The 15,022-nt window shown below is 35.2% G+C and overlaps 1 protein-coding gene across 1 annotated transcript; it reads left to right on the forward strand.

The window, feature by feature from the left end:
• Positions 1-664: 664 nt before the first annotated feature.
• Positions 665-3,902, forward strand: LOC110873365 (protein YIF1B-A). The gene is made up of 5 exons (XM_022122284.2): positions 665-837; positions 1,700-1,880; positions 2,230-2,328; positions 2,436-2,587; positions 3,375-3,902. The coding sequence occupies exons 2-5, from the start codon at positions 1,710-1,712 to the stop codon at positions 3,760-3,762; spliced, it is 810 nt and encodes a 269-aa protein (XP_021977976.1). The 5' UTR covers positions 665-837; positions 1,700-1,709; the 3' UTR covers positions 3,763-3,902.
• The last annotated feature ends 11,120 nt before the right edge of the window (positions 3,903-15,022 follow it).

Below are 15,022 nucleotides of genomic sequence, written 5' to 3' on the forward strand. Positions count from 1 at the left end.
AGTGGCAAAAATGGCCAAACCACAGGGACCAAAATGGCAGTTTACTCTTTTATGAATGTTTTGCAAATTTTGTTTCGAACCGAGTGGAGTCAAATTGTGGTTTCTTTTTTCCCTTTTTTCAAAAGATCTAATTAATCTCTTTTGATTATATGTGTCAGCTTTTCCGTTATACACGTTACATTTTCTATGTATGACTCGAGTCACATATAATACGTTATTATTGTACGGTATAAATTCGATTACTTTATGTTTTGATCTAATCGCAATGCTTATATAGGTTACATTGAGTTCAATCAGATATGTCGAAACGCGTGCTTTCATATGGTTAACGCATCATATAACGTTTGAACTAATTCATTCGACGTTTGCAATGTACTCGCGCCGCAACGCGCGCGGGTCTTATTGCTAGTTTAATTAAATTATGTTAGGAAAAGTTGATGTACAATCACTTTTAAAAAAAAAAATTAGCCAACCCGACCCGAACCCGTTCCGACCCGAACCCGTTCCGACCCTAAACCGTTTTGACCCGAACCCGTTTCGACCCGAACCAAAACAACCCATTTTTTAATTGACCCGTTTTAACCCGAACCCGTTTCGACCCGAACCCGTTTTGACCCATGACCCGACCCGACCCAACCCAACCCGTTTGCCAGGTCTAGGTGCAAGTATAACTTCTACCAGGTTGGAAATTACAAGCGCCCCAAGCGTCTGCCCCAATCTCATCATCAGATCACTCCTCCGTCGATCACCGCCATCACTACCGCCACCGCTGCCGGCCGCCTGCATCCACCACAGAACTTCACTCGCTACCTCTCGCTTCATCGGATAATTCGTCTGGTACGTCTTTTTTCTCACTCACTCGCTCACACAGATGTGTTAATTTTCACTTATAATCTGTCTATTTACCAGCCCTAGGTTATCTTACTATTCGATTTGACAATTAGTTGCCACAAATTATCAAGGATTCACAGTATTAGCGTCAAGATCACGAGTATAAATCTACTTTGTACTATTTCAGGTTTTGTGTGTTGTGAAATTGTATCAGTATGTTTGAATTGAAGGTTTGATTTCACGGAATACGTATAATATCTACGAATGGCGATCTATACGCGTCAGATTATTGTTTCAAAAAGTTAGGGTTTGTTTTGGACTTTTGGCGTTAAATTTGTTTAGGATTTGCGATTTTGTAGTTAGTTTTGATTATTTGCGAACGTAGTTTCTCAACAGATCTAATACCGTAGTGCTACTGAGTTTTGCCACATGTTAAGTCCAAGTTGAGTGACTTACACATGCGGTTTGTGAACCCGAAGTCATCTAACTTAATAACATATTGTCAATGATTTCGGAATTGAGCACCTGCGTGGATGCTGCAGCAGTGGCAGCATAAGTTTCTGAAAGATGATTGTATAAACCAATGTGCAAGAAAGATGTGTGTAATAATGAATCAAGATCCTAGCAAAATAGAAAACATCTTTATTAATGCTCTGTGTGCTTTTATATGTGTAATATTAGAAGTTGAAGTTAGAACTAGATTAGCTGATTGGCATAATCACAGTGTTATGAAATGGTCTATAAGTATTCATTTAATTGTATTTTTGGGGGTAGTGTATATTTAGACTTATTTTCTTTTGTCTTTCTATAATTTGCTGTAATCATGTATCCTTGCAAGTAGGTGTAACGGCATTTTCTCTTTTTTTAGGTTTTTGAATATGTATGATCCTCTTGGAAATCCTCCTGGAGGGGCAAGACCACCATCAAATACACCACAAACTCCTTTTGGGAATCCATTTTATGGTGCCAGCTCAGGACTAATCAAGGGTGGACTTGGTGCATATGGAGAAAAAATCTTAGGTTCAAGCTCTGAGTACGTGCAAAGTAATGTAAGTAACATTGCAATCAACAGTTTAATTATTTTTAGATCGGATCAGATCTCATTGATAAACTGATATTAATTCATGTGAAGTTTAAGGAAAAGAGAGACAGAGTGATCTCTAAAGCTATATAGGACGAACTTATCTTGAACAGTAGTACCCAGTGTTATGTTTTATACAGTTTCAGCGAGGGTTTTATAAGTACGATACAAAAAGAGGCTTTTAATATTGGGGAGTAGTTAGTACTCTAATCTTCTATGTGCTTGGTAGTCTTAACTGTGCAATCAACTTTGCACTGTGATATGATTATGTGATTTTCAATGTTTGATGTTTAGTTCACTGTTTCATTTGTTCACAGATTAGTCGATACTTCTCTGATCCACAATATTATTTTCAAGTCAACGACCATTACGTGAGAAACAAATTGAAAGTCGTTCTATTCCCTTTCCTGCACAGGGTAACTTTTGTTTATCATCATTTCGCTGGCCTTCATATAGTTCTTGGTTAATGCAAGAACTATAAATAAAGGACCGAGATCATTATGTTCTTTTTTTTTATCTGCAGGGTCATTGGACAAGAATTACTGAGCCCGTAGGGGGTAGGCTATCATATAAACCCCCTATCTATGATATTAATGCTCCAGATTTGTATATCCCATTGATGGCTTTCGGTACATACGTTGTTCTTGCTGGCTTCTCATTGGGACTTCAAGGGAAGTAAGTATCACATCTACCTTAATATACACCCTTGTCAATTACTGTGAATTACGTTGAGGCGAGGGGGATCATATATAGGGTGAGGATCCGTTAGGAACTAGCATTTAGGTAGATAACCCGAGAACTAGTGTGAACACGAACAAAACCACCTAAAAAAGCTTAAAAACACAAAAGAAATTCAATTTTTTTCCATTAAAATTGTTACTTTTTATTAATGTATTTTGATTTTTTTTATTAATAAAAAGTTGCAATTTTAATGGAAAAAAATAAAAAATAATAAATTTGTAGCATTTAGTTTAATGGAAAAAAAAGTTGCAAAAATTCTATGGCTAAATGGGCTGTGTTGACTCAAAGCTTTTTATAAATGTTTTAGCTTTTTGTGAGCAAGCAGTGTGTCAAGTATGATTTTACAAATATCATAATCTTTTAACAAAATGATGACAAGCATTGTGTAATTATAATAATTAACCCAATGTTGGTATATAATGATTTTTATGCGTCTAAAATCAACTTGAGATGACTTGTGACTCGTTTTAGTTCTTACCGTTTATTGTTTAGCTAATTATTTTATATAACCCGTGATATGTTAAGCGAGGAAACATAATGTGGCGTGACTCGTCTATAAGTAAATGGGTTGAAACCGCCACCTGCACATGAAATCTTTGGTCAAGTAAATACCATGAATGTCAATAGTGTTTGAAATTTTGTCAATAAGTTTCCACTAAGAACAATAATTGTTTAAATTATGAGCACAATCTCTCTCTCCATAACAGTTATTGATTTGCAGGTTTACCCCAGAAGCACTGAACTGGCTCTTCATGAAGGGAATAGTGGGTTGGTTTTTACAGGTTTCACTTCTAAAAATGTCATTATTTTCATTGGGTGGTGCAGAAGCACCTCTGCTAGACATTGTAGCTTACGCTGGGTACGCCTTCACTGGATTGTGTCTTGCGGTCTTCGGCAGAATCATTTTGTCGTACTCTTACTACTTCTTAATGCCGTGGACTTGCCTATGCATGGGAATCTTTTTGGTGAAAACTATGAAACGCGTTCTCTTTTCGGAGGTTAGAAGTTTTGATTCCAGCAGGCACCATTACTTGCTGCTGTTTATCGCTTTAGCACAGTTTCCTCTCTTCATTTGGCTCGGAAATATCACCCTCAATTGGCTCTTTTAGAAAGTGTAGTAAAACTGTATTTGTTTCGGAATTTCAATAGTTGCATATTTGTGTTTGGTCATTTTTACATGCTATATATGTTTTGAATACCAATACTGATTTGAATACGGATACCGGTATTGACACTGATATTTGGGCAATTTTGGTTGGGGTTCTTTTGGTGGTTTATTTATAATTTATAACTACTTTAGTACAATATCAAGTTGTCTTGAGGGTTTTTGGGATTGAGTTTATTCTGTTATCTGTGGGTACTTGGCGCTCCTTAGTCGGTCGACTAGGGAGTTGCGAGTAATCAGCCTAGGTGGAGAGTGCTCGGGGAGTACTCGTACATGTTAAAGTATAAAGAAAATTCGTTTTTGGGAAATTATATATATGTCAAATATCATAAGTTTATTCATATTTATAACAAAATACATGGATATCAATATACATAAAAAATACATATTCTCATAGTAAAGTATTTCAAAAATTGATATTCATTCCTTGAAAATTGATATTCACATATAGGAATTACGTTTTATTGTTTTTTAAGTCAAACTCAGCACGTGATGACCTAATAGATCCTTGAAAAAATGATATTCACATATAGGAATTATGTTTTATTGTTTTTTAAGTCAAACTCGGACCAAATTGACCTACCAGGTCCAATTCTGACCGAGTTTGACCACGTTTGATCACGTCTGAGTAATTGAGCGGAGTTGAAGAAAGTCGCCTCGACAGCCTACCTTGTAGCGATTATTCAGCGAGCACTCAACCTCCGAGACCTTGTTTTACAACATTGGATTTGGATATATCAGTGTATTGTCCATTTGTTTAGATCAATAGGCAACTCGAAGACCATAATCGAGGCCTTGATTTGCCTTACAAGTTATATTCAACTCATTGTGGTTTTTTTGAATAATCAGTTTGGAACACACAACTTCAAACTTCTTATTTGTTCTCATAAATAATCAGATAAGCAGTTTTGATAAGTGATTTCAAACACTCTCAAAACACTTACTCTTGTATAAAACGCGATAACCAGATAAACATATTTAATAAGCATGATGGTGGGCAAATATGTAATGTTTATAGCATGAAGCTTACTGAATCTGGAAATGTTTGTAGGATGTTGAGTTGGGAAGATGCTTACTGTAACGATAAAGGGAAAAACAACTGTTCGGAGATCAACAATTGGTTCACTAACGCGAATGACAACTTGAAGGACGAGTAGTATCCACAAGATCATCTTGGATTAGCTATTGCAAACATGTCTTATCGCGTATATTCTATTGGGGAAGGGTATATTGTTAAAAATTCTAAATAACATTTAAGTTGTTTATGCATAAAACGAATCGTTAATCATGTTCATAATCTGTTGAGCAGGGTCGTTGGACGGGTTGCAGCTACGGACGGGCAAACATTAATGGATTTCAGGGCTTCAACTTGTTAATAGTTTGTGTTCTATAGACGAGGTGAGAAATAACTTTGACATCAATAATATCGTACTATATAATATAATATCGTCTTAACTCTTACGTTTTATGTTAATATTCAACATTCTGATGGATGGAAATCGCAATTTACAGCTGGGATCAGGGTACGTCTCATTCTATCCAACAAATTTGAAGTATTACTAAAAGAAATATCATTTTTGCAATCATATTCAACATCTTCTTTATTTATGAAATAGTAATTTTACTGAGGAAAAAGTTTCGGGTCAACTCAACTTGACTAATACCAGAAACTACCCATTTTGACCCGTTACAGAAACCAGCCCAACCCACGCATTTTGCCACTCTAATCCAATTTATAACAGATACGTGTTTTGATGTCTTTGTGCTATGCGGACAATCGTTGTTGTTGCTGTTGGTTCGTATGGAGTTGTACAACTCGTCTGTTTAAAAACCGCAAGGCAACTTAAGTAGTTACTTCTGTCTAGTGTATTCATCTACAAAATACTTGCATTCCAAGCACGTTAAACAGTTAAATCACATTAATCTTTTCATTAAGCTGTGTCTTCAACATAACATGCAGATCACCGAAGATTTGAAGCTCGTGAACCATATTCGAGAGATCTTTTTTGAGCTACACGACCCTTCTCCTTGCGTGGTATTGTCACACCCTGAATTTTGCGGAAGCGTATGATGTGTGACTTGATCAATATCATTGCATTCAATTATAATAACAACTATATGAGTAAGATGATGTTCATCCATTCATAAGTTTAAAACGTTACAAACACGAGTCATTTAAGTTCCGACCAACATAACCTCTGATTAAGTTACAGACCAACAAAAGTGGATGACATCTAAACTTGAAATTTACATCTTGAAAACAACACCAGCCCCCAAGATCCATCTTGTTTCCTGAAATACATGTAATTTTGAAAACATCAATAAAAGTTGGGAGTTCATGTGTTTTGTATGTGAGCTCGAACAATCTTGTAAACATTTGTAAGTATGCCTTTGTAATCCGGTATGTAAGCGTCTATGAACAATCAATTAATGATTTGCAAGGTCATTAATATGTGTGCAATGGTGCAGGAAGGCTCAAACCTTTGCGGATTTCGCACCGGGCCACCCGACAGGAACGACATAGTCACCACATGGGCGAATTCCCGGTCCCATGGGTTAAGTGTTGTACCCACCACTCACATGGTCCTTATACAAGGATTAATGGTCTTAAGTGTTGTACCCACCACTCACATGATCTAACAGTTTATTCCTTAGCTAACCATACCATTTGTAAACGTTTGAAACATTGAAACATGTATTTCACCCCCGAAGTTATAAAACTGAAAACAGTTAAAAGAAAAGGGGGACATGAACTCACTGATTTGCGTTCTTCTGTCTAGTAACTCAAAGCTCCTTTCCACTGGTCGTACAACTACCTACACACGTGCTATGTTTTATTAGGCGGCTAGGTCGTGTAACGACTCTTAGTCTTAGGTATTATGACTTATTTTGGAATTGGTATTCTTTGAGTTATATGTTTGATGTACATTATATAATTCCAAAGTATATAATTATTAGTTAAAGGGTAAATTACTTTTTGAGTCCCTATGTTTTATGGGTTTTAACTAGTTGAGTCCAAAAGCAAAAAGTTTAACGACCTGAGTCCCTATAAGCATTTTCTTTAACCATTTGAGTCCAAATTTCTAACTCCATCCATCAAGTCTGTTAACTAGAAGGGCAATTTAGTCATTTACACACAAAGTACAACTCTAATATGCATAAGAGTATAATGATCAAGTCTTTAATGCACAGGAGTAAAACATTTATATATTACACTGCACCTTCTCTCTATGGAGATCCTACCACCACCACCATCCCCACCACTGGACCACCGCTAACAGACATCGCTGAATGAGTACCTGAACCACTTCAGATGGTAGACAATGGGTATGAAAACGCATTGCATTTAATAAGCTTAACCTTTCTCACAATCCTCAAATGAATAATGGATTACAGAAACAAAATTAAAGATTAAAAATTGACACACAACAACTTTTATATTCTTCAATACCTTTTCAACTTCAATAGTCAACTTTCTTGACTTTTGCACAATAACTTCATGAAAAAAGGCAACCGGTTTTGCAAATACTGGATCACACCTACCGGGTTATGAAACGCAGTGAGTGTCAAGTCAACATTGAGCGACAAACCTTTGTTGTGTCGGAGCGTTGAGGGAGGTGGAGCAGCTTCTTCAATTAGGGCGGCGGTTCTGCTTCACCTCCGCCGTGTACGACGGCGAAGCACAATTAGGGCTTCCCACCCATTTTTACACCCACAAAGCATAGATTGCAGGGAACCAGCCATATGAAATCAAGCATCAACCTCTGCTACCCTCACCAACCATCGAACTAGTATCCGTCTTGGATGAACAAAATGAAGAAATCGAAGAATATGATGATGAAATTGAGCGAAATGGGGATTGGGTTTGTGTGACTTCTTACCATGATAATGTTTCAATTGTTGAAGATCGGTGGTGGGTGTTGTGGTGGTGACGGTGTAGTGGTGGTGGTGACGGTGGAGGTGCAGCGGTGGTGGGTGTTGTGGAGGTGCAACAGTGGTGGTGACGATGTACTGGTGGTGGTGACGGTGGTGGTGACGGTGGAGGTGCAGTGGTGACAGTGGTGTTGATGGTGTGGCGACGGTGGTGTTGATGGTGGAGGTGTAGTGGTGGGATGGGGATGGAGATGGCTTAGGTAGAGAGAGAGTGAGAAAGTTCTGGAGTTGCTGGAAATGATCTAGAGAACATGTATATATATTTATAATAAAATGGTTTTTTTAATTAAAAGGGTAATTTGGTCATTTAATAAAAGTTAACAGAATAATTTTAACAATGTTAGAAATTTGGACTCAAATGGTTAAAGAAAATGCTTATAGGGACTCAGGTCGTTAAACTTTTTGCTTTTGGACTCAACTAGTTAAAACCCATAAAACATAGGGACTCAAAAAGTAATTTACCCTTAGTTAAATAACAATGTTTTAACTTGAATTATATTTATTCAATTATTGGGAATGTTGTTAAAATAATATATTTCTAACTTGGTTTATTATGTATTTCCACATATGTATTTTTCCCAAGTATGGGTATGCTTGTACTTATGTATTCTTATACTTGTATATTTTGCCAAGTATTGGTGTATTCCGGTGTGTATTTTATACGTATGAAAATAGATATTTTTAAGTATTTTATACTTAATCTTGTATTTAATTTTCCGGAATATTATTTTTAATCAACTAAAAATCACCAAATTTATATTCTTAAATATATATGTATTTTAAGAAAATTTTTATAGAAAATTATCTATAAACTTTACTACGCAAAAATAAATATACTTTCATATAAACCTCAAAAAGAATATATTTTTAAGATTAACTTAGAAAATATATATATTTCTAGTTTTCACCTAAAATAACATGTCATCCAATTGTTTAAGAAAATATATATTTTTCTTCATTCAAAAATAATATATCTTTAAATTGTTTAAGAAAATATATATTTTTTTCCACTAAAAAAAATATATTTTCTATTTGACAAAGTATGATATATTTTGTAATACTTGTAAAAATCCATATTTTCCCTTTCTTTGGTTTCCAAAATACCGTATGTCATATTTGTTAAGTTACGAATTTATTTCCAGAATATATATGCTTATAGTCCATATGTCCGTTTGTCCGATTGCCCAATATTCGGGTATAAATTATATATTTATTTTCTTGGAATTTTGGTAGTATTTTGTATTCCAAATTTTGGTATTTTGGTGTGTTATATTATTTTCAAGTTCCTAAAATAATATAACTAATACACATAATATACAAGTAGCTCACAAATTGGTGACATCTAAATATATATTTTTCTAAATATATACTTAGTCATTTTTATTATCAAAAATCAACCTCCAATATTTGTAATTTTTGTAATAAAAATTATGGTGATTTTTTATAGGAAAACCATGATCAAAATTTACTTGTAAACACTTGTTTAAAAATTATTTTTCTAAGTGTTTAATTTCTACAAAATTTTTTCCGTAGTTCCCCTTAAAAATGGAGGTTTCCATGCTTAAAAGCATATCATTTTCTTTTAGAAATTCATCACCAATCATCAACAATTTACACACAACTTACCATGAGCCAAAATAAGCATTTTAACAATATGTCATGAACTTGAAGTTTAACAAAAATGTGTAGTATTTTCACATGTTGTTTAGTAAGCTTACTTACTTCTAAAAACATGGTTTTTAGTTTATAAAACTCATTCTTGTGAATCTTGATTCTTCACAACTTGTATGATGATTTTTCAAAAATAATTATTCTTGTATTCTTCTTGTTACCGACACTTTTCTAGCCTTGTTCTAACACTTAAAACATGATTACTTTCTTTAAAAATCAAGTTCATGTTAAATCTTGTAATAAACTTTGGTTTCTTGAAAATACTATCTTTGAAATCTTTTATTCTCAAGACATATAACTTGTAAACATAATCATCATACACTAAAACAAGCTCATGTTCAAGTTCATGTTTAACATAAAAGATGATCATTACAAATTTCTCAAGATCCATCCTTATACTTGCTAGATCATGTGTTTAATCATCATCTAGCAAGCTTCTTATAATGATCAACATCATAATCACAAGAAATCAACAAACAAGTTTCATACATACACTAAAACAACTTAGATTTTGTAGGATCGTTTGCTGACCCGATGAGTCGTTCAGAGAAGCTCTCGTCCAGATTAAGAGGCGGAAACTAATAATCTGGTGCAATTGAAGCCGTATTCACTCTAATATTGCTGTTGTATTGATATTAAACACAAATACAAGTTCTGACAGCACTTCGGCAGCACTTCGTGGCTCAACCGAAAGATTATACCGTTACTATATGTGTTGGATCGCCCCACCTATATAAAGAAGCTCTGGGTCGCTTATATGGCAGTCCATATAAGCGATCCTAGATCCATTCTGTATAAGCGATCCATACATGTTACCCTATAAGCGATCCAGACACTAAAGCTTACATAAAAGCGATCCTAGATGGTACATATAAGCGATTCAGACTATTTCTAGGATTCCGTGTCATGTTTGATATGTTCAATCTTCAAGACTTGATGAATGACGTAGTCAGCAGACGTAGGTGCACTAACAAACTCCCCCTCGGATGTTGACGGAGTCTTTATCAATGTCTTCATTCCAGTCTGCAATCTACAAGCTTCATCAGTTGACAATCTGCCTCTGAAATATTTGTCATTTCAAGCATCCTCGTTCTCTATCTTCATCATCAACAAACTCTTCTCTCTTGAATATTGACTCGGTGTCTTCAGACTCCCCCTCTCACATAGCTGGGATCGTAGTCTGGAAGTCAATCTTTCACTGGTTCTGAGATCTTTAACAGGCTCCCATCAGGTTCTAGATCGAAACCTGGCTCTTTAACACCTGCACAATCTCTACCCAACCATAAGTTTCTATAAAGATAAACTTTTCAACAATTTTAGAAACTATATAGAACCAATCAACAATAATGATTTTGCATTCAAGAACATTACTGGTTTTTATCAAAAACAACTTCATCATTTAACTCTCAAACACTCCCCAAACCAGTTCTTCAAGTTTAGCACTTTGAATTTCGAAAATCAGCATATCAACATCAGTTGTCGAAAATATTTTTGATTTTTCAAAATTTATGCTAAAACACACTGAAAATCTTTTTGGATTTTTGAACTAAAATAAATGCAGAAATGAAATAGTTACATACAATATTTTGTGAGCTCGTGCAAGAGGATCATATCAGTTATGAAACATATCACTAACACCGTTAAGCTTCTAATCGTTTTAAGTTCTAAACAATTTACCTAGATTGTCAGTATGTTTGTCCACTTAAATTTTCAACACAAATTTCAATCGATTCAAGATACGATATTAATGTTTTAAAGACTTAAACTTAATTGTGTATCACTCCACTTGAATATACTCCCGTATCCAGATCCCAAATATTCAGTCTTACAGGTGAGTATACCACAGATGATATCTGTAAAGGGGTAATGTGCGAGGGCCGTGAGAGCTCAGGTCGACTTCCATATACACAGAGAGATGACGGCTTCGACTTTTGGTGGGTCCCCTTTAGAGGATCTTTTGTTACAACAGCAAAGATTACCAATTTTATTGTTTAATCAGTTTGCTGAGGGCGGCGCTTATATTTCAAAACTTTTTGCAGAAAGTATTATTTGGGGACTAGGTCAGTATTTCCATACAGCAGAAGTCCCGGAATAATACCCCAGATATCACTGAGCATAAAGACCTAGTATCTCAGAATACGGGACCTTTCAAACAAGATTTCGGGGGTTACCCATATATCCAAGAATAGTTACCCACGAATTAAGCAAGTTTGATTTAGATTTATATCTCGTTTCAATTTACTAAATGTGCGAAAATCTACTGACACATCCGCAGTAAGATTGTTTATCACATTTTGACTTTCCAATTCTTTAGCGTGCTGTGATAGTCCACTGATGTACTATCATTTCCTCTTTTATACAACAAAAACTCATTTTTGATTTTATCATGTTTTTGGATTTTTTCAAATTTTCTGATGTTTTTGGATTTTCTAAAAAAATACTTACTCCCCCTAAAATTCAAATACATCTAAAGAAAATTGAAAACAAACTGTACAGAATATGACAACTGATATCGAAACACTTCAATTCTCCATCCGTTTGGCTTAAACAATCAGAACTCCCCCTCACAACAAACTTTTTTCCCATAATGATTTCAAAACACTTAAGTTTGTTTTAATCAGAATGGTTTTTCCGGAAAATAAGTTTAGTTGCTTTTACCTTTTGTAAAAATGGGGCAAAACCATCACTTTGTTTACCAAATTCTTGAATGATAATTAAATCAAGTCCAATTTAATGACCCTGATTTAACCAATTGTAAGATCAACTGGTTCTCGTTCTGAACCAAATATAACAATCACAAACATACAACCACTAGTAAGTTTAGCAATTCAAGCTCTTCAAACCTGTTTTTCAACCAATTACCATCTTTAGGTTGAATTCTCAAGGTGCCGATTCCTACTCCTCGCTTACAAACCTGGGAGTTCCGGCTAGTCTTGCAGCTTCACAAACAGATTTAGAAAGATGCCGATTCATGATCCGCAATACCATCTTGGGATCTCCGGCAAGTCAGGTTTTCATTCTTGAAAAAATATATCCACCCAAGCCTGACCTTCCTTGGGTGTAACCTCATCATTTTCATTGTTTCTTACAACCGACCTGTAAACCCATCCTTTGGAAGCATAAAAATCCTGAATGCTTTGGGCCTTACCACTGACCATTTTTCCAAAGATGCGTTTTACATTTCCATTGAAAGTTTTTTCAACATCAATTTTCTTCTTGTCAGAATAAAACTGATTTGCAATATCAACTTTTCCGATTTTAGATTTGTAATTTTTTGCACTTAGTGGCGGAAAATTTACATCGTCCACTATCTGAACTTTCTTTTCAATCTTTTTCTCAACACGTGGCTCCTCTGATTTTATGGAATCAGAATCATCACCAGACTTGTTACCTGAACCTTTTACAACCCATTTCTGATTTGTAGCATTGTCTATTCTTTTGGAAGCATTCTTTGAACATTCTCCTTTCTCATAAATTGAATTCTCAAAGCCTGTGAACTTCCGGGTTGACAGTTCAGTCTTCTCAACAACTTTTTCTTTCATTTTTCTTGAGACTTCTTGTTTTGGTCGAAATGTCTTTGGACAATCTTTCGCAACATGACCCACAGCTTTACACTGAAAACAAGATCTCTTTTCAACCTTTTTAGGGTCTTCCTTCTTCTTCATATCCTCTTGCTTCTTAGCAAGGAATTCTTGATTTGTCTGATTTCTGAATGATTTCTCTTTTTCAGCTTCTGTAGTTTTTCCTGCAACAAACATTGTTTTTGGTTTATAAACTTTTTCATTTTTATAGTTTTTCTGTGGAGCAAAACCAAGACCTTTCTTTTTGTAATTACGATCATGGTTTGGTTTCTTTTGGAAATTATAACCACAATTGTAACCCATTTTCTTGTTAATTCTCTGTTGATCTCTTGAAGTGTATTGTTTAGGTTTTCCGTTAAGATTAAAATTTTTTATTTCAGAAATATTAATTTCTGTGATTTTGAAAACCTTTTGAATCATTTCAATTCTGACACTTCTTATTGGAAAACTCTCATCTGAATATAATTTGTCAGAACCTTTCAAAGTATATGCCACTTTGACTGATTCATCATTCAAATTAGATTTCGAAAGTAAAAACTCTTTATCATAAACCCGTTTGTCCTTTTTGACTGTTTGCTTTGACGCACTGGACCCAGACTTTGACTCGGGTTTAGACTTCGGTTTTGATTCTTCATTGTCATCTGTGTCTAACACCTGATCGACCATACTTTTTATCAACTTTGACTCGTGATCAGTATCTGATGACGTATATGTGACATCAATACTTTCTGGTAAGTTATCCGACGACCCAGACTCCCATTTCAAATTGATTGCTTGATTGACTCTTTCTGAATTTGGATTTCGAGGTAAATATCCATTTTCGACCGGGGGCGGACATCTGTTATAAGATACACTCGGTTTCTTACCAGAAGTCTTCAATTTTCCTTCATCTTTTGTCACAGATTTTTCTTCTTCAAATATCTTCACTTCTTCAAAAGTCTTCAGATCTTTCACAACTGGATAAATCCTGTCAACAACAAAAGTAGAACATGAGTAACTGTCTAATAATTTCTTAACTTTCTCAGTTTCTATCTTTTGTGTTGCCAACTCAAGCTCGAGATCTGCGCATTTCTTTATGTTATAGTTCGCTGTATCAAGCTGTCTCAGATATGCTATCTTCAAAGTATTCATAGCTTCAGCTTGTTCACCATCAGAATCTGTGTATTTGTTGATCTCTCTGTTCATAGTATCATATGATTCTTTCAGCTTGTGAATATTGTGCAACAACTCATTGTTCTGCTTGATCAGCGAATCACAGTTCATGCATTTTTCTTGGACCATGACCGGTTCAGCATCCACTTTAATTTCAAATTCAGGAACTTCTTTCACTGTCCTGCCTGAATTTAAAAAATGAGCTCTTCTCAATTTTTCAGCTTTCGCTTCTTCCTTCAATCTCTCTTCCTCTTCAGCCTCCTCTTGAATCTTTCTTCGTCTCTCTTCAGCAGCTTCCATGACTTTTCTGCATCTTTCTGCACATTTTAGATCATAAGCATTAGCAAAGAAAGCATGAGAAGTATTTTTGGCCATAAAGTCTTGATCTGTACAGAAATCATCCCAAGTAAATCCTTCAGCCAACTTCTCGTCATTTTGTTCAGCTACACACACTTTGCTTTCTTTCGGAAGATATTTTTCCCAGGTAAAATTATCATATTTTCCCTGACTAACAACACATGCCTTTTTATCAACCACATCTCTTCCATGAGCTGTTTGTGCCTGATGCTGCTGTGCTGGTTGTGTGTTTTGATGATAAATGGCCTTCTTGTAATAATCATTGTTTCCGAAAGGATTTTGGGCACCGGTAGCTTCACGGTTTTTGCATTCTCTCTTGAAATGCCCCTTCTCCCTGCAACGAAAACATGTAACTTTAGATTTATCAAAACCTAAAGTTGAAACGTTTGCATCTCGAAAGTCATCACGGCCGGTGATTTGTTTAAACTTTTCAGCTCGTCTCATCACACTCGCCATACACCATTTAATATCCATTAATTCCATGTCTTCAGCATCAATTTGATCGTAATC

This window comes from Helianthus annuus, chromosome 1 (assembly GCF_002127325.2).
Source record: "Helianthus annuus cultivar XRQ/B chromosome 1, HanXRQr2.0-SUNRISE, whole genome shotgun sequence".
NCBI lineage: Eukaryota > Viridiplantae > Streptophyta > Magnoliopsida > Asterales > Asteraceae > Helianthus > Helianthus annuus.